Raw genomic sequence first — 25,528 nt, forward strand, 5'->3', positions numbered from 1 at the left:
CGAAATTGCTGTAAAACTAGTCAAAGATACAGATTTATACGCGATTTGTTTGATCTGTTAGGAATGGGAAATTGCATTCAAGTAAATAACGCTTGAGATTAAGCCACACAATACATTTAACTCAACACAATAATAAAATTCCATTCAGTTTATTTCACTATTTAGTAAAAATCAGTCACTAAATGATTTGTTTGCAGAAAAATCAATAAAAAAAACTGCTCGATCGTTTATTCGATATCGGCAAGTTACCTTTTTTCCTCAAGAAAATCTGCAAAAGTTCGTAGATGCATCCATAAAACATTAAATACGTACAAAATAATTTAATACGTACAAACAAATAGGGAGTCGCGAATCCAACAACAGCGAACAAAAACCAATACGTCAATGTTGCCAACGTCATCACAGCCGGACGCGCTGATTGGTCAAGAAGTGCAGGTGTGATTGAAAAAGTAACCGATCCATGACCAGAGGCAAAGCCAGCAAGGAAAGCTGAGGGTTCCAATGTAATATTTGATTTTCTTCTTTAATTGTTTTGCAGTACTTTTATATAAATACGAAATACAAAATGTGTATTTTGGTAGACTACACTAACGCTTGTTTCATAATAACTTACTGAGGTTGGAAATTGAATATGATAAAAATTATCTTTTTTTACAATCAACAATGACAAAAAGTAATTTTTTACCAAGCATTGCCACAATGGAAATATAAGAAAACCATGGAACTGATGTTTGAAAAGCGGACATGAAAGTATAGAGGGCAATCGAGAAGCAGACGATACTGTTTCCAATCACCAGAAGTGGCTTTCTTCCAAATCTTTCATTTAGAAAACCCTGTTGATTTGAAAACCGATGAAATTGTTTACAGTTGCAAAAGAAACAAAAAATCAGAAGATAACAATATAATTTTTTTAATTTATTCCAGTATAGATAAAATTAAAAAGAAATAATGCATCGTTTTCGAGGGTTGTTTGTACAATCGGTGTGCTCCAAAACTTGTTATACCACAGACTGCTAAGATTTTTGATAACCGGTCAAGGTGATGTAGTTTAAGTATATTTAACACTGTCTTAAACCTTTCTCTTTCAGACGAGTGGATATTGCTATTAATCATGTTACCTGGAGTAAACGTTTCGAACACTAACTGCGTTCATCATCGGTACTATAATGAGCGACATGCAACATAGCGCCGAAATACACATGGGAATGAACCGTCGGAAAAACAACAACAACATGAAGCAACACGCCAGAGGCACATCACCTGACAACACTAACAACCGAGCGGCAACGATATCAGTTAATATGTGTCAAGCTGCAGTGAAGTCATAAATGTCGAACAGGTAGGTTTCTAGCACTCTGCTGCATGTCTCTCATTATAGTATTGATGATGAGAGTAGTTAGTTTTCGAAACGTTTATTCTAGGTTACATGATTAATAGCATAATAATATTAGCTTTGAATTTTCGCCATTGTTTTTTCGCCATTTCTCCAGTTAAATATCATCACTTACTCCAACAAACGTCACCACAACTGGGAAGAAGTTGCATCCAAGCGTGACGTAACCAATAATATCGGGGGAAATCCCAGCAAGAACAAACGCATTGTTGAGATTAAGGTGAACACCATTAATGCCGGTCATCTGTAGTCCACCCAATATAACATTAGCCGAAATTAATTGCCACCTCACACGGTGTGACGTCAACACCTACGACAAAAAATTGACGTCGGGCAAATTCTTTTTTCTTTTTTTAAAAACAAGTTTGTTAATATCAGTTGTAAATATCACCTGCACAACTGTCATTGTTTTTATTTTGCGACTCGCTTCTTCCTCTTGACGCAATTGCTCAAGTTCTTCACTGACGTCATCAGTTCCACGGAGAAGTTTTAAAACGCGTTCGGCTCCGTCGCGATCTTGATTGGCCAAATATAACGCCCTGGAAAGTTCATTGAAATTAGTGATTTTAGTAATTAATTGTTGCTTTATTTACTTAGGACTTTCAGGGAACCGAGGTGAGTACAGGAAAAATATAATGCTCGGTAAAGCTGTCATGGCGATAAGATATGGCCAACCTGTTGGTGTACCCAACACCTAAACGAAATACTTGTTATGTGGGTGGCAGAACATTTTTTGTGCCATTGCTATGTTGTGTGGTTTCAAAAAAAATGACTAAAAGAATAACATTATTTGGCGAAAATTGGATTCGGTTTGTCAACATTCAATTAACAAAACTTTTGCTCTTCAAATCTGATGAAAGAAATTGTATTTTTTTAAAATGATATTTTCAATATTAGTATACGTGCAAGCTATGCTTTTAGCATTACCTCGTTTAGACCCAATGCGTTTGCACATAGAATTCCAAAAAAAACGAAAAACGCAAAAGTCATTCCCAATATTCCACGAATGCGTGAGGCTGAGATCTCGTATACGTAAGCAGGACCGATTCCTTGCAAACAAAAAGTTTAGTGTGTTACTGACGCTGCAAGGCATAATGGTATATTTACTCAAAATACTTTTCAGGCAGAAAAACGTTTGCATTACGCTCGATTTAATTAACAATAAGCGGAACAAAATAGTTCTTTTTGCCAAATTGGCTTTTGGAGTTTGACTTTTTAAAGGCAGCGAGTTAAATCTGTAAAAACGAATTTGATTGTGTAATGTTTTTGACGAACAATCAACTCTTTTACAAATATTTTTGTAATTAATATAATTATTAATCACATCTTTTGTGAGGTATAAATCATTCAATGGTTTCATTTGAAAAATAAACTTAACTAACGTATTACCGAACCCAAGTGCAAAGTATATTCCAATCACAAACCGACCGATCAAGAACGACTCATATAAGTTGATAGTGTAAGATATACACATCAGGAGTGTTCCTACCAGACAAATAATCTGCAACGAAGGTTGGTTAACAATTCAACATCACTTTTTATTGATTATTTCTGTTTCGTTCTATTTAATTTTAAGTTCAAAACCCACTTCCTGGAGAGAAGAATAACTATGTTGACGTATTCAGTGTTACCTGTGAGTAAAGCATTGTCGCTCGGCTCCCATATTTCGCCACTAAAGGGCGCACTAACAAGCTACCAAACATTCCTCCGAAGCCCAGAAAAGCTGAAGTTAGAGTCCAAAGTAGATTCAAGGTTCCATCGGGTAGTGGTAGACCGTACCTCACCTAAAAGTATCGACATTTTGTTGTTCAATACTGATAACTTTTCTGAAACCTTTCTGGAGTCGAAACAAGGAATATGACAACGAGTTGATTGTGGTGCGATTTATCCACGATTTATGGCTGGTTGATTGTGGTGCGAGGCTAAGATCCAGTGAATTATTTCATATCTAGTGTAGAATTTATTTATAATTTTATTTCAATTTTGCTGATTCAGCAAATGTCCAATCCTTAAGAAAAATAAAAACTAGGTTTGTTAATTAACGTTCCACTTAATAACGACGACTTCCTGGGACAGGAAGGTTATTAGGTGAATGACCATTGTTAATGTTCGTAAGCAGATTGAATGCACAAGTTCATTGACGTTAAAAAGGTTTCGCCACAAAGCAAAATTGTCGAACCTAAAAACACGTACCAGATAAGATTGGCTGTAAAATTCTTGTAGAGGAATAGCTGCAGCATTAGTTGCCCCAATGTTGAAGCCATACATTAGGAAAAAGCACCCAGGAGTCAGCAGTGCTGGTATCAGCGCATAAGCTGTCACTTTTGCCTGCAGGTGAAGTTTAAATGCCTGTGAGTTAGACAACATATGCTTTCTTATCAATTACAGGTGATTGGAATGTTTGATCAAGTTATTGAACGCCGACGTGCGTTGTCAAGGTAAATTATTGACATGCATGCAATGTCAGGACCGTATAGTTGCAACAGCCAAAAGCCACATCCAAGAAATTGCCCATAACCTATGTTTTTAATTTCTGTTTTTTTTGTGAATTTTAGTAATCAATTAACTTTTCTAAAAGACGTCCAAAACCCTAGCACGGCAATTACTACCTAGCATTTTGTAGTATGTGATGATAAACTTAAATGGTTGTTGAACGTACAGTGGTCCCTACATTGCCTCAAAAAGCTTACATTAAAATCTTTTGCCAACGTCACCGTCACAACAATGAGAGTTTTTTTTATTATGTGACTGAAAAATCTGTTACGTATAAAATTGCCACGACATCCTTTACAACAATTAAGGCATTGAACATTTCACAACGAGTTGCCTATTAGCATGAAAACCACCTCTCGATCACACAGAACGTAAGTTTAGGTGCAGAATTTGCACTGAAATGATGTGTGAAACTATGTTTAAATCATGTCAATTTCATGACTTTAGAGACAGATTGACTAATACATTGTTGACGGACAGCAGTAGCCCAGATTTTTAAATATTAGTTGTACCTAAGTGAGACTGAATTGCAAATCTCATATAACGTTTAATTTTAGATTATAAAATGCATCTACGTGATGTTCGAGTGTGGATTACGCATATTATCAAGAGACAAGCAAGAAGTGATCAAGCAAATTTCCACAAACATGTAACCTAGATTTTTACAAACGCAAAAAATATGGTTAAAACTGATTTAATGAGAGTTTGCTCTCAAGTAAGAAGCTGCAGTCACTCTTTGTGAATTGCCTTGAGTAAAAAGTAAATTGCTTTTGCTTTAAAGTACGTTCATCTTACCTTGTATGGTTGAACCATCTTTTAGCAGTCGGTTGCAGAAATGCAGTCTGGATGAGATGCATTCAGCCCACGTCGCAAACATACTCCTCCGGCTGCTCTTATTTGCCAAGCGAAACACCATAAACTCTCAACGTCATTGTAAGATCTATGTTACACACAATATAAGGCGAATGTTAAGAACTACACAATAAGTACCTTAGATTGATATTTTAACTACTGCTGTGTTTGAAACATACTTGGATACAAATGAAAATGTGACATGTAAGTTGGTATTTAGTAAATTTGTAGAATGCAGTCATTTATCTTTAACGCGAAACTCAAAGTAATACAACAGTAGTTTTCCAAGTTAGAATCATTTTAGTCATAAACATATAAAGTACGTGTATTGCACAAGAAAAAGAAATCTCTTTAATAAACCGTCTTTTTTTCCAAAATGGAAACCTCGCCACCGTCACGCTAACACATTTGACCATTGTAATTCGACTCGTTTTGTCGGGTGTAGTGACGTATGCAGAAGTGTGGCGTGCTTTCGTATAGCAAAGAAAAATCGCCCCACTGTGCAGGTTGGCGACCTTAGTTATCGTATTTCGATTTTTCAAACCTGGCTGTGATGCCAGAAAACCTTGTGTTCTTAAAATTTCATGACATTAGGCTAATTTGTGCATTTCTCAGATTTAGACACTAAATTCCCATGTGATGAATAATTCTGTTAGTCTTCTATTGCTTCCAATTATTTCCACAGGAGGAATACTGTTGATGCCTGGTCATATTGTATTGAGGGCAAAAATTTTCTTTTAAAATTATCAACTAGCAGCAACGATTAACATCATTGAACGTTCCATAAAATCTTTTATCCATACAATATAAAGTCAGATAGCAACATATCAATCGACGTAGAGAACAACTCTTCAACGAGATGAGATTGGAAAACGAAGAAGAACCTCAACTTTCCATAGAATACCAGAGTCCCTTCAGGAATGATGTTGTACATATCACAATATCACTAACATACCGGGGTAAATATATCGGTCTCTCAATTCGATCAAACTTCTTCATGCTGAACCGTCCTACTGTCGACAAGGATTACCTCGTTACAACTTGTATGGTCACGATTACGCTGCTTCGGTTGGTCGTTGGTTGGCTTCTTTAGACACAACAGTGGCACACACGACAGGATTGCAAGTTTGCGTATTGCCCTTGTGGTTATTATGGGACAATATTTCTACTGACAATTATAACAATGGACACACGACGTTGCCGTTACGTATTATCAAATACTGCGGCGTTTATTTGACATTAAATTAATTTCAAAACATTAATATCTACCCGTTAATTAGGGTTATCGGTTTTTCCAGTGGGTTAAACGCACAATAGAGTAAGGGGACTTGAAAATCCATGGAGAAAGTAAACCAAAGTGAGCAAACCATATTGAAACATTTAACCGGCACATGATAAAAACGTCATCAATTTTTTTATAATACTACAATTGACAAAAGTTGCGAAACGCCATTCTCAAAACACCGTCACATTAGAAGCAGAGGCTCCGTCATCACTAGGGGCGTCATACGCGTCGTTGTCATGGGGTTTGATGACGTCTTTAATGGGTACTTTGTTGAGTTTGGCGAAGTAAGCTTGGATTGCGACGACGCTTTTCCCTTTGGTTTCGGGTAGAACGAGCACAGTGTAGGTGATGTTGAGAAGTGTGAAGCCAAGGAAGGGAAGAAGTGCTCCGAATGTGAGGTATTCCTGTATAGAAATTAGAAACAGGTTTGCGTTACCAGGACTGGAGGTTGTTTGGAGATTGGGAAAGCAAAAAACGTCCATGAAACACCCATAAAAGGTAAAATGCGAACAAAATATTTTAATACATACAAACAAATAGGGAGTCGCGAATCCAACAAGGGCAAAGAAAAACCAATATATTAACGTTGCCACTGTCATCACAGCAGGACGCGCTGATTGGTCGAGAAGTTCTGGTGTCATTGCATAAGAAACTGGTCCCTGGCCAGTCGAGAAACCGGCAATGAAAGCTGAAAAATACAAATATTTTATCCCATACGTATTTAATGGTTTTTGCAAAGAACATAAAAGCTTTTTAAAAGTTATGTTTTCTCGCAGTTGACGCTTGATATAAGAATATGTTCAGTTCAGTTACATTTTCCAATACTTTTAACAAAAGATCCCTATTATAGTCAAACAATATTTTGTTACCCAGCATTGCCACAATGGAAACATAAGAAAACCATGGTACTGTTGTTTGAAAAGCGAACATAAAGGTATAGAGGACGATCGAAAAGCTGACTATGCTGTTTCCAATCACCAGAAGTGGCTTTCTTCCAAATTTTTCGCTGAGAAAACCCTGTTGATTTGAAAAGAAGAAATTTGAGGCTTCAGGATACGAAGTGAAATCGAGTAATTGTGCCAAGTTTCATCAGCAAAATGTGAACATTGTAAAAATGAAAAATAAAATATTTTAAATATAAATTTTCTTAATAAACCTTTTTAATTCAGTAGAACATTTTAATTTGGTCGTTTGAAAACTCTTATGTCTGAACTTATATGGTTTGGAACCGTATTCTAACTGTAGGTAAATTGAGTCTGTAAGATTCCCATTCTGCTTTGTGGTTTGTAACAAATTAGGATTTATTTCGCACATTATTTCTGACTCTATTGGGTTTTATTCATTATTTCGTTGAAATTGTCACTTACGCCCAAAAACGTCACCACCATTTGAAAGCAGATGCATCCAAGCGTGACATAACGAACAATTTCGACAGGAAGCCCGGCAAGAACAAACACTTCGTCAATGTAAAAGTGAACGCCGTTAATACCAGTTAACTGAAGTCCACCCATTATTGCAATAGCTGATATTAATTGCCACCTCACACGGCGTGACGTCAGCACCTATTACAAAAATGATTTGTGACGTCATGCATATTAGTTTTTAAATAAGATTACTTGTAAAACTGTCATTGTTTTTATTTTGCGACTCGCTTCTTCCTCTTGACGTAATTGCTCAAGTTCTTCACTGACGTCATCAGTTCCACGGAGCAATTTTAAAACGCGTTCGGCTCCGTCGCGATCTTGATTGGCCAAATATAACGCCCTGGAAAGTTCATTGAAATTAAGAATTTTTAGTAATTTATTGTTGCTTTACTCACTTGGGACTTTGAGGGAACCAGGGTGAGTACAGGATAAATACAATGCTCGGTAAAGCTGTCATGGCGATAAGATATGGCCAACCTGTTGGTGTACCCAGAACCTAAATGAATGACTTGTTATGTTGTTGGTATTAAAGTAATGTGTAGTTTGAATTAGCAAAACTAATAGTCCGTTTTATTGCATTTTTGTTCCAGGAGAAGGTAAAAAAAAATTAAGAAACTTTGAATATTACCTCATCCAGGCCCAAAGAATTTGCAACCAGAAGTGCAACTGATATAATAAATGAAAAAGTCATTCCCAAAATTCCACGAATATGGGATGGTGAGATCTCAGATACGTAGGCGGGACCGATCCCTTGCAAATAAATAGGGATTAAAATGTTTAACTGCCAATTAAAACATTGGTGACAGCGAAAGCTTGAAATAGAAAAAAGGTTCGTTACCTGAGTTTAGATTAAATGAGTGAATGACAAATAGAAAATACTTGGAAAGAAGTTTCGAGTTCAAAGGTTTCAAAATATCAACTAATTTGTTACTGATGCTGTCAGGCATAATATTTATACACAAAGCTCGAGCTTTCTCTTGGTATCGATTGTATAATTTATTTTATTTTATGCTAAATAAGGAGCTCAAGTAGACCTGATTAACTTCTTACCTATTCCAAGTCCACTGAATATTCCAACCACAAACCGACCGATCATAAACGACTCATATGAATTAATAGGATAAGATATGCACAACAGGAGTGTTCCTACCAGACACAAAGGCTGCAACGAAGGTTGGTAAATAGTTTATCATCGCAGTAGTTCTTTATAAATGCAGTTGTTTCAAGAAATAAATTGTACTTTATGATTACAGTGAGGTTTTTCAAAACTGCAGCTAAAAAATGTTAAATAACAAAAATACTGTTTTCTGTGTTACCTGTGAGTAAAGCATTGTCGCTCGGCTCCCATATCTCGCCACTAAAGGGCGCACTAGCAAGCAACCAAACATTCCCCCGAAACCGTAGAAAGCTGTAGTGAGAGTCCATAGTAGGTCCAAGGTTCCATCAGATAGTGGTACACCGTATCTCAACTGAAAACATAATGTTTTAATAATTTTTTTTGACTAGAAAATAGGTGAAACAGTCCGAATAGTATCAGCTTTATTTGAAACAAGATATGTAAGAAAACTCCCTTTCCGTTGTGTTTTATCTGATATATGTATGTATATATTTCTCCTAAAATTAAACATCCTTAGTATCACTTATTTAAATAGAATATATTTTCGTTTTAAGTCAGTGTTTCTGGTAGCTATTCAACAGAGGTTGTGTCACATACGATGCACACCAAATTTTCCGTTATGTAGACAAAAAAAACTCTCTTTTCGTTTCATTTGTTTAACTATTTAAGTTGAAAGACTAAACCGCCCGATTGAGAAACCCATTCAGTATCCACTGCATTCTGCTGTTATTTGGGAACAAGTACTTTGAGCCTATGCACACATTCCATTCTCACTCCGATACGTAAGAGGAAATTTATCATGGGGTTATCGCCGTTTGCTTTCCCAAATGTGGTTCGCTTTTTAACTTTCCGCCACAAAATTTTTTTGCCAACACGCGCAGTTTTCCGCATTACTGGCAAAACACCCATCCGAAGTTGACCTTTTGACCTTTAGTCTGGTGTAGGTTTTACATTTTATTTTCGCCACTTGCGTGGGTTTTGCGTTAATGTGGTCGGGAAAGCACATGTACCGATCAGAGTTAAATATCTAGACACGGATGCGGTGTAAGGTGCACTCACTACTGTTATCTGCTAAGCCAGACGTGGTTTTGGGGCAGTTGTTTTGGCTTTATTGCCAGTACGAAAAAGGCGGGATGAGAAAAATGTTTTCCTTGGAATGTATTAACAGGTATTACTTTCCAAACTTAAATTATTTTGCCCTATTTACTTTTAAAGCACAAAAATAAGTTTTAGAACAAGGGTCTTAATTGTCCACTCAACATGTAGCATGTTTTGTGTCTTTGGTGACCTTGATTATGCGTGATGCTATACATGTGGCACTTGGTCAATAATATTCATTGGCGTCGTTTAAACACAAAGAACATACCAGATAAGATTGGCTGTAAAAATCTTGTAGTGGAATGGCCGCCGCATTTGTTGTTCCAATGTTGAAACCATACACGAGGAGAAAGCACCCAGGAGTCAGCAGTGCTGGTATCAGCGCGTAAGCCGTCACTTTTGCCTGCAGATAAAGTACATATGCTGGGTGAGTTAGAAAACATATGCTTTCTTATCATTTACAGGTGATTGGAATGTTTGATCAAATTATTAAATTCCGGCGCGAGTTCAGTTGTCAAAATGACTTAACGCCAAAAATGTCAGTATCTTGCAATAAGCAAAGTCTATGCATCCAAGCAATTGCCCCAAACCTAAGTCTTTGACATTTTTAGTGTATTTGTGTATTTAAATCGTTTACTTGACGCGTACAAATAAGCACTGGTTATTATCCATTACGATGTGTTAAATTTAACCGAGAGGGGTACGCATAATGCCTACTAGTTTACACTGCGATGACTTTTACGGCAAAATGATTATTTCAAATGTGCGCACTGCGTTAATCCACTCTTCATTAGACTGGTGGCAATTATACTGATGGAAAAAAAGACAACGCAATAACATTACGGACAAAAAAATTTACCGTTGTGCAACAAAATCTTTGACCAACACATTCAAACACAACACCAAAGTTTTTGTGTCTACCGTAAAGGCAAAAACTGGCCATATAATGATTGTCAACTTTATTACGTCACAGACAGGTCGACAAACGTGTCATTGTTGGTCAGTATGGTCTAGATTTAAAGAAAAAATGTAGTTTTTTGCGGTTGAACTTCGCATACGCGACTACAGCAAGCCAGGATTACCGTAAAATTATGCACAACGACTTAAAACTATGTGGAAAGCGTTGTACATTTGTGTCACAAGTCGTTGTTCACCAAGTTTAGGCAAAACGCAGCTGCTTCTGATTTCTGCACTGATAGCAACAAAATTTGAGAACTGAATTTACGAAGGCTTGCTATCAGTTAACATATAACACCATTTGCTGCTGTGTAAATTCTAGTATTTTGTAACTCCACCTTACCTTGTATTGTTGAGTCATCTTGTAGCACTTGGTTGCAGTAAGGATTAGATGTATTCAGTACCCGTCCCAACGTGCTTCTCCCACTGCTCTGTTCTTATTTGCCAAGCTTGACACCTCAGACTTCATACGTCACTGGAAGAGCTACGCCAAACACTTTTTTGAAAATTTAGGTCGAACGTTAAGAACCACGCGGAAAGAACGTGTGGCCATGGAAATAGGCTCTTTTTGAATTAACACCAAAAATATATGTATAATTCTGTGACACTCGCAACAGAAAACTACTTGGGTTGCACAAAATAAAATTCTTTTTTTCATACCTGTTGTCAACGTTGCTACGATTTTCACAGTTCCGTATTTGTTTCATTTTATTGGTTATTTATTCTTACGTCTACCCACTTTATGATACACAAACATGTATTAAATATGGTCGGGCAAATTAAGACAAATTTTCTATTGCTTTGGTTTTAACGCAGTAATATTTCATGCAATGGCATGATTGGCAGGATCGCCCCACTGCGCAGGTCCTTGCTTGACGATCACAGCTATCGTATCGCGATCATGCCCAGGCATTGGTTTTGTTTCGATCATTCTTTCTTTCCATGTCGCCACGTTCCGTAACGCTGAAGTGGTCACGACCTCCCGGATGTAGTGGCGCAGAGCATTCTGATTGGTTCAGCTTTAGGCGTGCAGAACATAAATGGCGAGAAATGTTGATGTCGGGGTGCTATTGAATATTGTTGTTATGCGAATGCCTTTAAGATTTGATGATATTTGGTTTTGTACTGCAGGGTCTCCGCCGAAATTCTGTTTGGGCTCGATAGGTTGCTTGCCGGGATAAACAGGGTTTCTCAACCTGTGGTTTACGCACCATTAGTGGTACGCGGAACCCTTTCAGATCGTAGTTACATGTGATAAAATATACAAAGTTGTTTGTAACTAAACAATCCACCTATAAAAGTCTGCACAATTGAATATGCGCATGTTCAACCTTCCCTGTTTTTCTCAATAAATTGTATTTTACAGTGTTTGTTGTTCGTGTTTCAGGTTGAACGCTATTACATAAACGTTGAAAACCACACTGATCTGGAAAATATGCGCCACCAGCACTTGTAAAACATATTATGAAAAGATGATCCTCAAATGCCAATGAACAAAGTATCAATACGTCCGATCGTTTATTGGACATTTGCCATGCAGTATAAATTTAACATGAAAACTTCACAGACCGAAATCAAGCTTAAAAAGCAACGATAACAGCAGTTCTGCAACGAGATGGAATTGAAAACGACCATGAAGACGAGAACACGTCATTAAGAAATGGTTGTTGGAGAAGAATCTCCCTCACGATCGCTAAATCCAGCTCTAGGATACTCGAATGCAGAATTATAATCCTAACGATCTCTTAAACCATATCCTAAGATAATTTCATGCTTCTTATTAAGTTTTTCCACCTTAAAAACATGAGCTCTGTACACGCTTATATTGCTCGTCTATAAATATGTGCATATTTTTATAGATGTCACAGTACAAAAATAATGCCATTACGTATTTTTTTGCCAATTGTGCCACGATTGGATCTGTACCATAACAATAACATAACGAACGATGTTCATTTACGTTTTTCCGGAAGGATAACGGCACAGCAGAAACACTTGTGCTTTCTTATCGGTTACAGGTAAAGAAGTCACTAAAAAGTTGCTGAAAAATACATTTTCTTAACATCGCATTTCATGAAGCTTGTGACCTTTTACGCTCACAACATTGTCAAATGGTGAACTGAGTCTCTGTCATCAGTGGTTGCGTCATACGCTCCATTGTCGTGGGGCTTAATGACGTCACTGATGGGTACTTTGTTGCGTTTAGCAAAGTAAGCTTGGATTGCGACGACGCTTTTCCCTTTGGTTTCGGGTACGACGATGATCGTGTAGATGACGTTGATCAACGTGAATCCGAGGTAGGGAAGAAGTGCTCCGAATGTGAGGTATTCCTGTATAGTAGGTGGAGTTTGTTCACGAAATATCACAGGATTATAATTGAATGTTAAATGATGTTCATAGAGCTTCCCAAAATTTTTTATGAAATTGGAGTCACTATTTGCTGCAAAGCCAAAAGTGATCTACACAAAAATCAAACATTTGCTGCATAGAAATAAAAGCTCGCTGAAACGACTTCAAACGTACAAACAAATATGGAGTCGCGAACCCAGTGAGCGCAAAGAAAAACCAGTATGTGAAGTTTCCCAACGTCATCACAGCCGGGCGCGCTGATTGGTCGAGAAGTTCAGGTGTGATTGCGTAAGAAACCGTTCCTGGGCCAATCGAGAAACCACCAATGAAAGCTGTAAATAACAATGTATTCGCATTGGTAATGTTTTGACTTGAATTTTCATCAATTACTGCGTGAAACGTGTACAATGTAATAAGCATGTTTTCTTTGTAACAAATATTAGAGCTTTTGCGAGATTATAAGTTTTTTAGAGAAATGAAGGTATACGGTTTAAGGACTCCTGTTGACCAAAACACAGATTAAGAAAGCACACAAATGAATTTTTTGTTGTGGATTATTAGAATAAAAAAAAAAAAAAACTATTACCGAGCATTGCCACAATCGCGACATAAGAGAACCAGGTAACAGAATTTTGGAAAGCGAACATGAAAGTGTAGAGGATGAGCGAAAAACAAATGATAGTGTTCCCAATCACTAGAAGTCGCTTTCTTCCAAATTTTTCACACAGAATACCCTGTTGATTCGACGATGAAGGCGAAAATTATTGTTTGCAAATGAATTTGATATCACCTATAAAGGCTATACTGTTTGTCCTAAAGATTAAAAGAGACATGAGTTATGTTCCTGAGAGAAACGTACTTTTATGATTATGTTACACCTAAATATTGTCTGAATATCGTTATTCGAAAATTTCTACTTACTCCAGTAACTGTTGCCACATTTTGGAAGCAGATACTTCCAATAGTGACGTAACTAACGATATCGGGGGAAATCCCTGCTAGAACAAACGCATCGTCGAGGTAAAATTGGACTCCGTTAATTCCAGTTAACTGAAGACCTCCCAATATAACAACCACCGAAACCAACTGCCACCTCACACGGCGTGACGTCAACACCTTCGAAGAACAACAATTGTGACGTCAATCGAAGTGTTTTTATGAACCAACAGTAACATTACTTGAAGGACTGTCATTATTTTCACGTGGCGACTCGCTTTCTCCTCATGACGTAATTGCTCAAGTTCTTCACTGACGTCATCAGTTCCGCGAAGCTTTTTTAGGACGCGTTCGGCTCCATCGCGGTCCCGATGGGCCAAGTAAAGGGCCCTTTAAAGTTAGTGGAAAAAGGTTCGATTGTATTTATTCACAAATGCGCACTTACTTTGGACTTTGAGGGAACCGAGGTGAGTACAGGATAAATACAATGCTCGGTAAAGCTGTGATGGCGACGAGATATGGCCAACCTGTCGGTGTACCCAGAACCTAAAATGTACATGCGCAGTTCATTGTAATAATAAGAATGTAATTGCGCGAGCCTGTTGCTGGTTAAGTACAATGCCGCAGTACTTCCAACAATTTGGTGTTCCGCACGATTATTTTGATAAAAATAGTGTTCCGTGGCTTAAAAAGGTTGAAAAATACTGCAATAATGGAAATGAACCGAGTCCTATGTTACCTCCTCCAGACCCAACGAGTTTCCAGTGAGAATTCCGATTCCAATGGATAGGGAGAAGAGCATTCCGACGATTCCACGAATGTGGGAAGCAGATATCTCTGAAGTGTAGATAGGTCCGATGCCTTTAAATATCAAGCGTTAAATTTCAGTTTGAATTTTTCTGCGGAAATGGATCAATCGGAGTTAGAAACAATAAAAACCAAACGAATTGCACATTTATTTCAAATTTTAACTGCATAGTTTTGGTTGATAGTAACTTAGATGGTAGTTCATATACTTTTAAGCCGTAGACCTAAAAATAAACATTAGCTGATAGTAAGGTAATGCTGCAAAGCAAATGTTAAATAAAGGTAGAATTAGTTGCTTATAAATCTTTAAGAAAGACCAGGTTGAAAATCACGTGTAAATACTAAATGCGTTGTAAGATCCTGGCGCTAATACAGCGTTGCTTTCAGTAGGTAAAATTAAACTAAATAGAATATATACAGCGCGTGCACGGATTTTAAACGCTTAATTTTACGGCTGTGCTTTGTGTTCAAAACCTGTTTGAAAGTCGCAGCATTATTCAAACAAACTATGTTGCTGTTAAATTTCAGTGGGTACTTTTGCAGTGGAAAAAGATCCCTAAATAACATAAGCTGTATTCCTTTTTTGTCGAAGCTGTTACAAACTTTACTCACCTGTTCCAAGTGCACTGAATATTCCAAGCACAAACCGACCGATCATAAACGACTCATATGAGTTAATAGGATAAGATATGCACAACAGGAGTGTTCCTACCAGACAAATAGGCTGCAGATAAAAATGTTAACATTACTGTTGTAATACTTCTGCTTGCCTTAGTAGGCTCATATATACACAATAGAAACGGCGTTCAACATACTTGCTACCTATTGACAAAAACCGCCAGTTTCAAAGTTTCAGGTTACAAACACATTACACAATATATTATATATCCGATAATTCACCTCAAGGAATTACCTGGCAATAAACGATTGTCACTCGACTCCCATATCTCGCCACTAAAGGGCGCACTAACAAGCAACCAAACATTCCTCCAAAACCGTACAAAGCTGCAGTTAGAGTCCAAAGTAGATTCAATGTGCCATCAGGCATTGGTACACCGTACCTCAACTAAAAATGTCGGATTAATAAATATTTGTAGTGTTTATTTCATGTGGATTATTAGGCCAAAACAATCCTTGTTAACTAGTAGGTTTAAGACCTACGGTATGTGAAATAGGTTTTGGACTCACAGTATGTTTTAGGCCAGTGCAAAAAAATGTATGATTGTCATTTTGTATGCTAAAAGTTACCGAGACGTGACCTAAACCCTTTAGAGCAGGCGTTCCCAAACTGGGGTCCGCAACGACTGCACGGGGGTCCGTAAAGATAAATTAAAAAAACAACTGATACGTTTCATACAGTGCGTAAACAGCATTCAGTGCAGTAATGTATAACTTAAGTGGTTTCGTAAGCTGTACAATACGTATAGTGGACAATTACTCCACTTTTGAATGGTTCTTACACTGTCTTATCTTTACGAATAAATATTGATACGACACGTATAATAATTTATACTATCTTTGTATCTTACGATTTCAACGTTGTTCACAATTGTTTATTTTACTACGCTTCTATGAGGTAGGAATTCATACTTATTGCAAGTGACATACTCTAATAAGGTTAAGGTCGTATTTGTTGTTTTGTGGAGTGAAACTACAGGTGATTGTGTGGTTACACCAAACTAAATTGTGTGTCGAGTCCAGACTATGCGTAGACTTGGATTGAAGAGTTTGGTGCAATATATTTGTCTGGCGCAATATGGCTTCGTAAATAAACATGTTTCGTTACTGTTGATATTGTTTTGTAATGTTTTTAGTTGATTGCTGCCATGGTTTTATTTTGCTTGTGGAGTTAGGTTACTCGTTTAATATCTGAATAAATTCAACGTATTACAGTTTATGTTATTATATATGAACTATCCAAGCTATTATGCTTGATTTTAACTTCGCTTTGCAAAACTAAAGCATAACAAACTAATATTTACATGCAATATTTACAAATGCTTATTTATGGCCGACGTCACCATTCGGTTATGAATCGAGTTGGTGAATGCGCGAGTTTTTTGTGAAGTGCACTATGGAAAAGTATTTGACTGGGACAATATTACTCTGTTAAATTGTGGCGTTACTGATTATCGATTGTTTTAGATAATTTTAAAGCGGCTTAATGTAAGATTTACCAAGTAGGACTGATTGTAAAACTTCTGTAGAGGTGCAGCTACAGCGTTAGTCGTCCCAATGTTGAAGCCGTACACGAACAAAAAGCACCCAGGAGTCAACAGTGCTGGTATCACCGCATAGGCCGTCACCTTTTGCTGTGGGAGAAATACATTGGTCAGTTAGAAGTTAGAAAACATGTGCTTTCTTATCGATTACAGGTAATTGGAATGCTTGATGGAGACAACCCCTTTCCGGTGTGCGTTGTTAAAGTAAAGTATGGTGCTGTGCAATAAAAGCTTCATGTTTTTGTGACAAAGTTCGATTCTCGAATGACACGTGGTGTAGGAACTTAACTTAGCAGTGTGCCAAGATTATTTTTTAATTCTGAACGGCTTTTCCAATTCCATTAATAACCTAAACAAAAAATGATGCGAACCCCTGATTTGAGTCAACAGCAAATTCCCGGAATTCAATTACAAAATCTCATTTTAACTGCCTTTTTCATGCGAGAGAGACAGAAAATCATCAGGCTTTATAGATGACACAGCAAATTTTTGCAAAAAAAAACAACACAAACGTCAACAATTGCCTGTAGAACTAAGCCATAGATCGTGTAAACACAGTTAACCATTACGAGTGGTTTAAACACCAAAATAACATTAGCAGCAGTAAAGTTATTTTTGAATACTGTAATGCAGCAAAACTACTCTGGCCGTAACTAATTGTAAAACCTCCCAGCATTAATTGTTTGGTTACTTATACCACACTTAAGTTTTATATGATCTACCGAACTAAGTTCCAATGGAAGGGGTTAGTAGTAATTTAAGTATTTGCGAGCTGGAATACAAAATTCAGCATCAGTCCCATAATTTATTATATTCACCTTATTATGTTGAACCATCGTTTTTTAATTGAATGTGGAATCGCTGCAGAAAGTATCAGAAAATGCTTCGTTTATGGGAGACCGCTTAACACGCACCTTTCCTCGAACTGCCCTGCTAGTCTTATTTACTAACTGACGACGATCAGAGGCCTCCACAACTTCATCGAGTCAGTGTGCTTAATAAGGACTAAGTAAACGTTAATGGTCACAGGGGGAAACTTCTAACGCGTTCCTAGTAAATATTCATAAACCCTTCTTTATTGCCTATGAATAATAATTATGTATGGTTACTCCTAAGTATTTTCAAAATATAAGATCTTGATGTATTAAAAATGAATCAAATTGTTCCATGAGAACATTTGACTGGAATGTTTTATATTACCACCCTATTGTGACTTTGAGGCACTTCCGACTTTGTACGTTGAACGCAAGTGCGAGCTCTGTTAGCATTCAGGGAATGATGTTTGCACTTCACCACATTGCTCTTGACATATAGCTAACCAAACGAAATTTTATGTATTCTCATTCATTTTACTGGAGTTGGCTCGCGAGCGATAACGAGTAGAACCATAACGAGTAAAATTAAAGGTGCAAATTTACGCACGCGGAATGCAACGAGGCTGTGGCGGTCTTCGAATTTGACCCCGTTGCTGTTTCTCGGTCAAGTTCGCATGTTGAGCTTTAACTTTGCCGAAAATAATTGCAATCATTTTTATCGTGTTAAAGTGAAATGTTGTTTGCAGGGAATTTAACAGCTTCATATGCCTGACCTTCAAATTCCCATTTTTGGTAGTCATATTACGTCACAATAAACTGCTGCGTTATGCACTTTATGATGATTTGATTGTTTGCCTAACATAGATAAAATATTGATGAATTAATCGTAAATTTAAATTAAGTTGAACGTTACTCTGAAAGGGGTTGTGACGAATACCTTCGTATGCCAGAATTGATACATGTTTTCTCTGCTGTATTTGAATGCTGACTTCACTTCGTTGTTTTCAAATCAGCCTGACATAGGAAAACACCGCTACTTTCCATACAATATACGCGTTCCGTCAGATTGCAGAACAAGATAAACATGTTTGAAGTAGATTGGAACTGGAAATACCTCACCTGTCTGTAGTTTGTCGTCTCTCAGCAAACAAACCTTGTGATATTCAGGTGTTTTCCACTTTACATCAATGTCTGTATTCCATGAAACTGCCCGATTCCCTGAACCAAAGGAATGATTACATTTCCTGATTCGATTGTGAGAATTGCTCCGCAAGCAAGGTAAGCAGTTTAATCGTGCATAAAATCGCACTGGGGGAAAACCATGCTGGGGTTTGCGTCACCGGGGATTTAAAGGTTCATCACAGTTTGCTCAGTGACAGTCCTGGGAAGGCTGCGTATTAACGTTGTCATGATTACAGGATTGTTTCGGTGATTCTTCAAATAAAATTTCCCGCAGTTTTCCATAGTTCTGTTGACTGTCTTATATTTATTTGTGAAACACCGAAATTGGCAACCGGTCCAAACTTTATCCACCAGAGACCTGGTTGTACCAAAAGACCGACGCGTTTAATGTGGGGATGTGCCGAACCGAATCCGAATATCGTTATCGAATCTGAATATTGAATGCGAAACCTAAATCCAAACAGCAAATTGAAACAACTGGAATAGCTGATTGTGGTTGGAATTTAAACAAGAAAATTGTTTTAAGAACCAAACACTAGGGAATTTAACGCAAGACATTAAAATAAAATTGTGTCAATCCAGCAAGAATGCAAAAGGGACGTGTGATTTTTTACGAACAATATGTATGTATTTATGACGTCATTGAAATATTCGGATTAGATCAAATATTGGCCGCATCTTTGAGGTCCAATCAATCCAGTGTTCGTACCCAATTTGATGTAGCATTGATAATAGAAAAAAACACCTTGAATTTGCCGTGCATTGCATACGATTCACGGTCCACCTAGCTATTGTTGACCTCTGCCAACGCTGCGAGGTGCGCTAATTGGTCGGGATATTCAAGCGTGGATACCTTAATGGTGTTAAAATATTTTATGGAATAAGCTATGAAGTCCAAATGAAACCAGCTTATATTCTTCAGTGAATTAAAAAAATATCGTAATTTTTCATTGAAAAAGTAAAAATCTAAAACCTTACTCAAAGTTTGATAACAGCAATAAAGCTTGTGTTGGCATCGTTAATCCCCTTTCTTCGTATTCTTTCCGATTGATTTTTTTCAAAGATTTTCAGAAACTAATGGAATCAGATCTCACAATATAATATCAGTACGTTGATTTTTAAGATATTGGACACATAGCCTACATGAATAGAAAGTGCCCATGAGCATCAGTGCATGGGTTGTCACCTTTTGGCGTTGGTGAAACACGTGTGAGTAGCCAGGTAACACGTGCTCTCGTATAACTGACAAGACTTTATATTGTTTGGTCAATTTAACACATGTAGGAACACATTGAATCGACGTAACCGCATAACTGTGTGTTCCCGTTACAGCTGCTCTGCAGAAATGGAAAGCAAAATTATCTGGATTATATCTGATTGGAACGTGTATTCTTATCTTTGTACAAGGTTTTTATTGAACGAGTCCAGTCCGCATTATTTTTTTTTGCTCAGTCGTGCTCAGTCGTTTTAAATTTATACGGATGGCACCAATGGAAACATTTGGCATTCACCCTAGTTTAACACGGGCCATTGAAAGCGTACAGAAACAAGACAAGACTCTAACGTCAATCTATCACGCATATTACGTCACTTTCATATATATTGTGGCGCGGGCCGCAAAAAAGGTAAAACACCAAGAAGATAACAAGAACATGAACGCGTTATTGCAAAACAATTGAAAAAGAAAGCATGGCGCGCCCCAGGTAAAACCGCAACACTGGGCTTGCAATAACATAACTTGACACTGCATTAAACAACGTCATCACTCATGACGCCACAATAGGGTGGGGGGTGGGGATAAGCGTTGGCTTTAAGGTGTTGGTCATGGAGGGATAGAAAGTGTTGACGCAAACTTGATACATGTATTGCAAACAGTTAGTTGTATCTGAAAAATTCACACCTTATTGGGAAATTGAAGGTGTTGATTTTCGAGAAAAATACGCTTTGTAACACCGAACTAAATTTGAGATTCGACATAATTTCGTTTAAAATATATCTTTTCTGCTTTATATCAATCTTTGCAAACTATTGCAAAGTACTAACGTAGCGACAGAAGAACTTTACGGGGAATTTTCTTGAAAACATTAACAGTTGAAACAAAAGATTACAATATCGTTTCCATATACTTCCATACACTTCACATTATGAGTGATGTACACACGATCGTTTTTGCAAAAGCGCTCACTTGAAGACAACGTAACATTTGCGTCACAATACTGATCACGTGACGGCGCATGCGCACAAAGGAAAGCGGGCGGGAGCAGCCAAAAAACACTGAGCAATGCATGTATAACACGGTACATAACTGCACGCTAGGTGGCGCCGCAGCGCGGGAGGGCAACAACAGCAAGAATATTCACGACACGAAAGAACAACAGTAATAATAACAACTGACATATTTGGCAAAGTAAGGAAACAAAGAAAAACAATGCAAAGTGAAAGCGAAGCTCAGTTGATGAAACTCGGGAATGGTGAAAAAATCGGGAAAGTCCCGTACGTGCGACTGGCTGTTTCCGATTTTCGTGGCTTTCAGACTTTGGCAAGAAAAGTGAAACGCTAAACCCGTAATAGGCGAACAATATGGCAGTAGTGTTTACACACTCGTTTTTGACAGAATAAATGACGTCACAAGGTACTGACGTCATGTCACAACTTCGGTGGTCGGTATGGCGTTTATGTTCAAGCGTTGAAGCGAACGGCAAGCGTGAAAACAAAGAGAACAGCTTGATTTAAACAGGCGTGTGCAGGTCGAGCTGGTCGTAGTTGTTCATCGTCGTCACGGCAACCACGCATTTGCTGCCCTCTGTCGGCGAAGGGTATTTTTGCGGGTAAAGTTGGTCGTAACCGTTGCGTTGTTTCGCGATCGAGTCAGAACGCGACGTGGATCGAGTTATTTTGTGATCTGAACCTGGATAAGTAAAAATAACGTTTAAATTTTGTGATCTGGACCTGGATAAATAAAAATAACGTTTAAATTTTGTGATCTGGACCTGGATAAATAAAAATAACGTTTAAATTTGTGGTGAATGACCGACAATGGAAATATACGACTGTGAATTTCGACAAACATGTATGTACGTAACCAGGGATAAAAACCAAATCTCTATGACAACATTAACTTGTAACCAACCGTTATATCGCGCCATTCCGGGATCGCTTCCACCATGTCTGACGTCAGCCTCAATTCCGTTGCCAGGTAACGCGGCGAACATGGGCGTTCGGGGCGTCTTGTACGACGGAGCCTTTCGCGGCCATGCGCCTTCACGTAAATTCTCGCTCTTTGGCGCCCCCGTGGCGTGGGGATGCGAGTTGGGTAAATGTCCGTTAGACGGCACCATGTGATTCGTGTTTTGCGCCTCGTATTCAGGAACTGACGAATAATATGGAGCCTCGTTGAGGTCCAAACGTTGTGAGGCAAGCGTTTCGAAGGGGGAGTGTGACGACCCCCCTGACGACGACGAATGACGTTGTCCTGATGTCACAAAGCCAGCGTGGGGAGGGGACTGACTTCCACCCCGTTTTTTGTGCGAGAACCTCGGAGCAGTGAAGGATGTTTGAGGTGGGGCAGTTTTCGGGGGAACAGGTAGTTCCCCGCCGTCACCCCCAACCGAGACGTGCACTTGGTGGGGGAAAGTCCCCGACCTCGAACGCTGGGAGTGGGAACCCCCGAATGAGGCCATGTGCTGAAGTGGGGGAAACACCGCGTTCGAGTCACCATTGCCCCACAGCGCCCCCTGGCTGCCTTGTTGTTGCCACAGCATTGTGTCCGACTTCTTACTGTGCTGACTCGAGGCTGTCGAGCCTTTTGATGACGTGCGCGCTGCTGATGATGCAACGAACTCCGTCACCGGGTCGGCGATGACTTGGTACTCGTGGTCATCGTCTGCAAAGAAATATCAGAATATTTAGGAAAATGTAGTATAACGCTACCATATTAATTATACTCAAAGAAGTTTAAAAATAAAGACCAAATTAATTCTTCTTATACACCAAGGCGATAAAATACACAAACAAACGCATGTGCAGTTCAAAACATGTTTGGCATAATTTTTAACAAGTTTCCGTATGCCAGGAAAATTCCCACCAGAAAACGTAGCCGTCCCCAAGCAACAAATTATTTACCTGAAAAACTGTCGGTGTCGTCGTCATTGCTACACACCCGTCCGCCAGGTGACAGCAGAGCGCTGCTTGGTCCGGCCAGGTCACTTGCAGTGTACGAACCGCGAACAGCAGACGTAACTATATCCCCGTTCTGAGACAACTGGGGTTGAAGCGTTACCCCACCGCGAGCATTCTGGACCGTGACGTGATCTTGAGCGCCCACTATCGGATAGCTGTCCGTGTAATTGTCGTTCTTGAATAGAAATTTTTGGCTGCCCTTTTTACCCTTCCGGCTCGTCTTTTTGTCCTCTTTCTTGTACGGTGGAAAACGGACTGTGGGGGCTGTGGAGAGCATAGGAGTTACGGATTGATTGCCATCACATATTCGGCGAAAAACAAAGTCTTACGTGTAACAATGTAAAGACACGAATCAACAAAACTAAAGAGTAGACACCGACCGAGAACCACGCCAAACTAATTTGTTGTAGATGAAATTTTATTCAACTCGCATAGCCATTATTTCCAATCACAACTTGTTACTCACAATCAATTCCTGCATGGTAGGTTGCGTTCGATTGAGCAATTGACATTTTCGGCACCATTGTCTCCACTTTGGGTTTCTTTTTGCTGTAATACAGACTTATTATGACGTCACTATGACAAAAACAAAGATCACATAAATCTGTAATTTTATAATAGCGAACAGTGGATCCCTGATCACTGGGAAATTGAAAACCAAAAAAAATTGCTGTAATTTAATGAAAATTATGATAAAATAAATCCTCATTCACAAATACGCATAATAACTTACCGTTTCCTAACCAATATCAACACGAGGGCAGCCAGCAGTATTGACGTCACAGCCAAGGCGGCAACGATGGCTATAATAATGATGCTCCGCTCTGTGACGTAACAAAACATCCAGTTTAGTCTCATAGCAGCACTCGGGAGAGGCGATGCTTTGGCTTTTATTACATAAGCAAGCACAAATGCGGAGATTATGTGATAAGTGCTCGATTGTTCATCGACGCGTAACGAAGGGCATTCAGGTTAAACCGTGTGTGATGTCATAAAGGAAATCTGTCAAGGGGCATTGCTATGCTTGCCTTGTCTTGTGTGTAAGACCCTGGTGTTAAAGTAAGCGATTTGCGATGTCCTACATGCCAGTGATGTTTAGGTTGAACTCAGCCCCAGTAATGAGCTTTGCGAGCATCGAAATTCTCGTTAAGTTTTCATTTGAATTTAAACAAAATTTTTAGGTGAACGAACTCAAATTATTTGTATGTTTTCTCGTGCGAACTCGGTTTTAAATCTCAGTCCACCAACTTTCCATATCATTACAATACAAAACCGAAGTATTAAAAAAAAACATTAGAAAACACTTCATTATAAACTTACCATCAAGAGGAACCACAGGAGTTTGGCCGGGTGGTTCAGGTTTTACCTGCCAACAATATCAGTTTAGTGGCGATCCAACATTAAATGAACATTTATAACTTACCACTACAGGAACAACTTCTGTACGGTTGCGGTTTGCCTGTGTAGCTGATTCTGTCAAATATACAACATGGTTAATCGGTGAATTACGTCGTTATATGCAATCACTTTTTGCCATGTTTGTGATTATTCTATCAATCAAATTATTGAAAAAGCCATTTTTGACCATGACGTCACAAAGCTCATTGTTACTTCACACTCACTGTTTTTCGCAGGTTTCGTTGATGTAGTAATTGTGGTCGTCGGAATGGTTGTTGGGGTGGTTGGAGTGGTTAGAATTATTGGGGCCAAGGTGCTGGTGCTTCGTATGGTTGTCGTGGTTGTCGTTGTAGTTGTTGTTGGTGTTGGTGATGGTATACTGCTATCTATGGGCTCTGCAAAGTAAGTTAACCGGTAAATTACGAGACTTACTTAAATTTACATTTCTTCAATACGCCATGTCAGTCTCCAAATAACTTCAGTAATTACTGGCTCGTGCAAAAAGAGTTTTTTAACAGTCAGTCTGTCCAAAACAATGCACCAGCAAATACTAAAGTTAAATTTACGTGGTAGAAACGCACAACGGCAAAACATGTCAATGTTTTCAACGGTATGGGTCAGTCTCTCTATTATCAGAACACTGAATAACCTGTATGTAATCACTACTTAATGTACCTGTCAATTCACAGCCCAGAACTTTTAGTTTTAATGCATATCTCTCTGTCGGATCGGAAACCGGCACAGGGTAAATCCTGAGGTAACGAGTGTAGATACGGGGTCGTATGAAGTTATTTCGAACCGCGGTGAAATGGTCCACATTGCCCGAGAACAACTGTACATGAGAGGTAATAAGTGGTTGGTAAAGTTGATATATTGTCGCATATGTGAGTTTATTTGGTTGATGACGAAACAAGAGGTAGATTTATTTGTGTTATGTTTAGTAAGTTACCATCAGTTTCTACACGAAACACTTTTACGAAAACGAACAACTTCGTTCTTGGGTAAAATTGCGTCATAAATT

At 38.4% G+C, this 25,528-nt stretch overlaps 3 protein-coding genes across 3 annotated transcripts in view; all 3 read right to left on the reverse strand.

The window, feature by feature from the left end:
* Positions 1-6,193: 6,193 nt before the first annotated feature.
* On the reverse strand, positions 6,194-10,980 carry LOC145895927 (solute carrier family 2, facilitated glucose transporter member 5-like). The gene is made up of 11 exons (XM_082984700.1): positions 10,963-10,980; positions 9,931-10,065; positions 8,764-8,916; positions 8,498-8,609; positions 8,076-8,197; positions 7,843-7,943; positions 7,640-7,787; positions 7,391-7,585; positions 6,893-7,040; positions 6,554-6,711; positions 6,194-6,427 (listed from the first exon to the last, which is right to left on the reverse strand). Exons 1-11 carry the CDS (start codon positions 10,978-10,980, stop codon positions 6,194-6,196), a joined length of 1,524 nt encoding a protein of 507 aa, XP_082840826.1.
* A 1,735-nt stretch (positions 10,981-12,715) lies between these two features.
* LOC145895928 (solute carrier family 2, facilitated glucose transporter member 5-like) lies at positions 12,716-17,499 on the reverse strand. The gene is made up of 11 exons (XM_082984702.1): positions 17,446-17,499; positions 16,889-17,023; positions 15,625-15,777; positions 15,324-15,435; positions 14,644-14,765; positions 14,350-14,450; positions 14,147-14,294; positions 13,890-14,084; positions 13,555-13,702; positions 13,143-13,300; positions 12,716-13,078 (listed from the first exon to the last, which is right to left on the reverse strand). The coding sequence occupies exons 1-11, from the start codon at positions 17,497-17,499 to the stop codon at positions 12,716-12,718; spliced, it is 1,689 nt and encodes a 562-aa protein (XP_082840828.1).
* Positions 17,500-20,499: 3,000 nt separating this feature from the next.
* Positions 20,500-25,528, reverse strand: part of LOC145894026 (uncharacterized) — a 35,544-nt gene continuing 30,515 nt past the window's right edge. The window contains exons 10-18 of the mRNA XM_082982460.1: positions 25,183-25,339; positions 24,732-24,902; positions 24,533-24,582; positions 24,430-24,475; positions 23,843-23,933; positions 23,576-23,658; positions 23,053-23,373; positions 22,061-22,813; positions 20,500-21,838 (exon numbers count right to left, since the gene is read on the reverse strand). Coding sequence (XP_082838586.1) covers positions 21,660-21,838; positions 22,061-22,813; positions 23,053-23,373; positions 23,576-23,658; positions 23,843-23,933; positions 24,430-24,475; positions 24,533-24,582; positions 24,732-24,902; positions 25,183-25,339 — 1,851 coding nt within the window. The 3' untranslated portion in view covers positions 20,500-21,659. The remainder of the gene's footprint in view (positions 21,839-22,060; positions 22,814-23,052; positions 23,374-23,575; positions 23,659-23,842; positions 23,934-24,429; positions 24,476-24,532; positions 24,583-24,731; positions 24,903-25,182; positions 25,340-25,528) is intronic.

Source organism: Ascidia mentula, chromosome 3, assembly GCF_947561715.1.
Source record: "Ascidia mentula chromosome 3, kaAscMent1.1, whole genome shotgun sequence".
NCBI lineage: Eukaryota > Metazoa > Chordata > Ascidiacea > Phlebobranchia > Ascidiidae > Ascidia > Ascidia mentula.

What these genes read in the sequence shown, in the direction of transcription:
- LOC145895927 (XM_082984700.1), bottom strand. An exon ending in CGACAATGCTTTACTCACAG is followed by an intron (nt 8,610 to 8,763) that starts GTAACACAGAAA and finishes CCTTCGTTGCAG; the next exon opens with CCTTTGTGTCTGGTAGGAAC. An exon ending in TGGTGGTGACGTTTTTGGGC is followed by an intron (nt 7,041 to 7,390) that starts GTAAGTGACAAT and finishes TCAAATCAACAG; the next exon opens with GGTTTTCTCAGCGAAAAATT.
- LOC145895928 (XM_082984702.1), bottom strand. Translation starts at nt 17,499, where the DNA reads ATGGTTAACTGTGTTTACACGATCTATGGCTTAGTTCTACAGGCAATT. An exon ending in TTTACAATCAGTCCTACTTG is followed by an intron (nt 15,778 to 16,888) that starts GTAAATCTTACA and finishes CGACATTTTTAG; the next exon opens with TTGAGGTACGGTGTACCAAT. An exon ending in TGACAATCGTTTATTGCCAG is followed by an intron (nt 15,436 to 15,624) that starts GTAATTCCTTGA and finishes TTTTATCTGCAG; the next exon opens with CCTATTTGTCTGGTAGGAAC.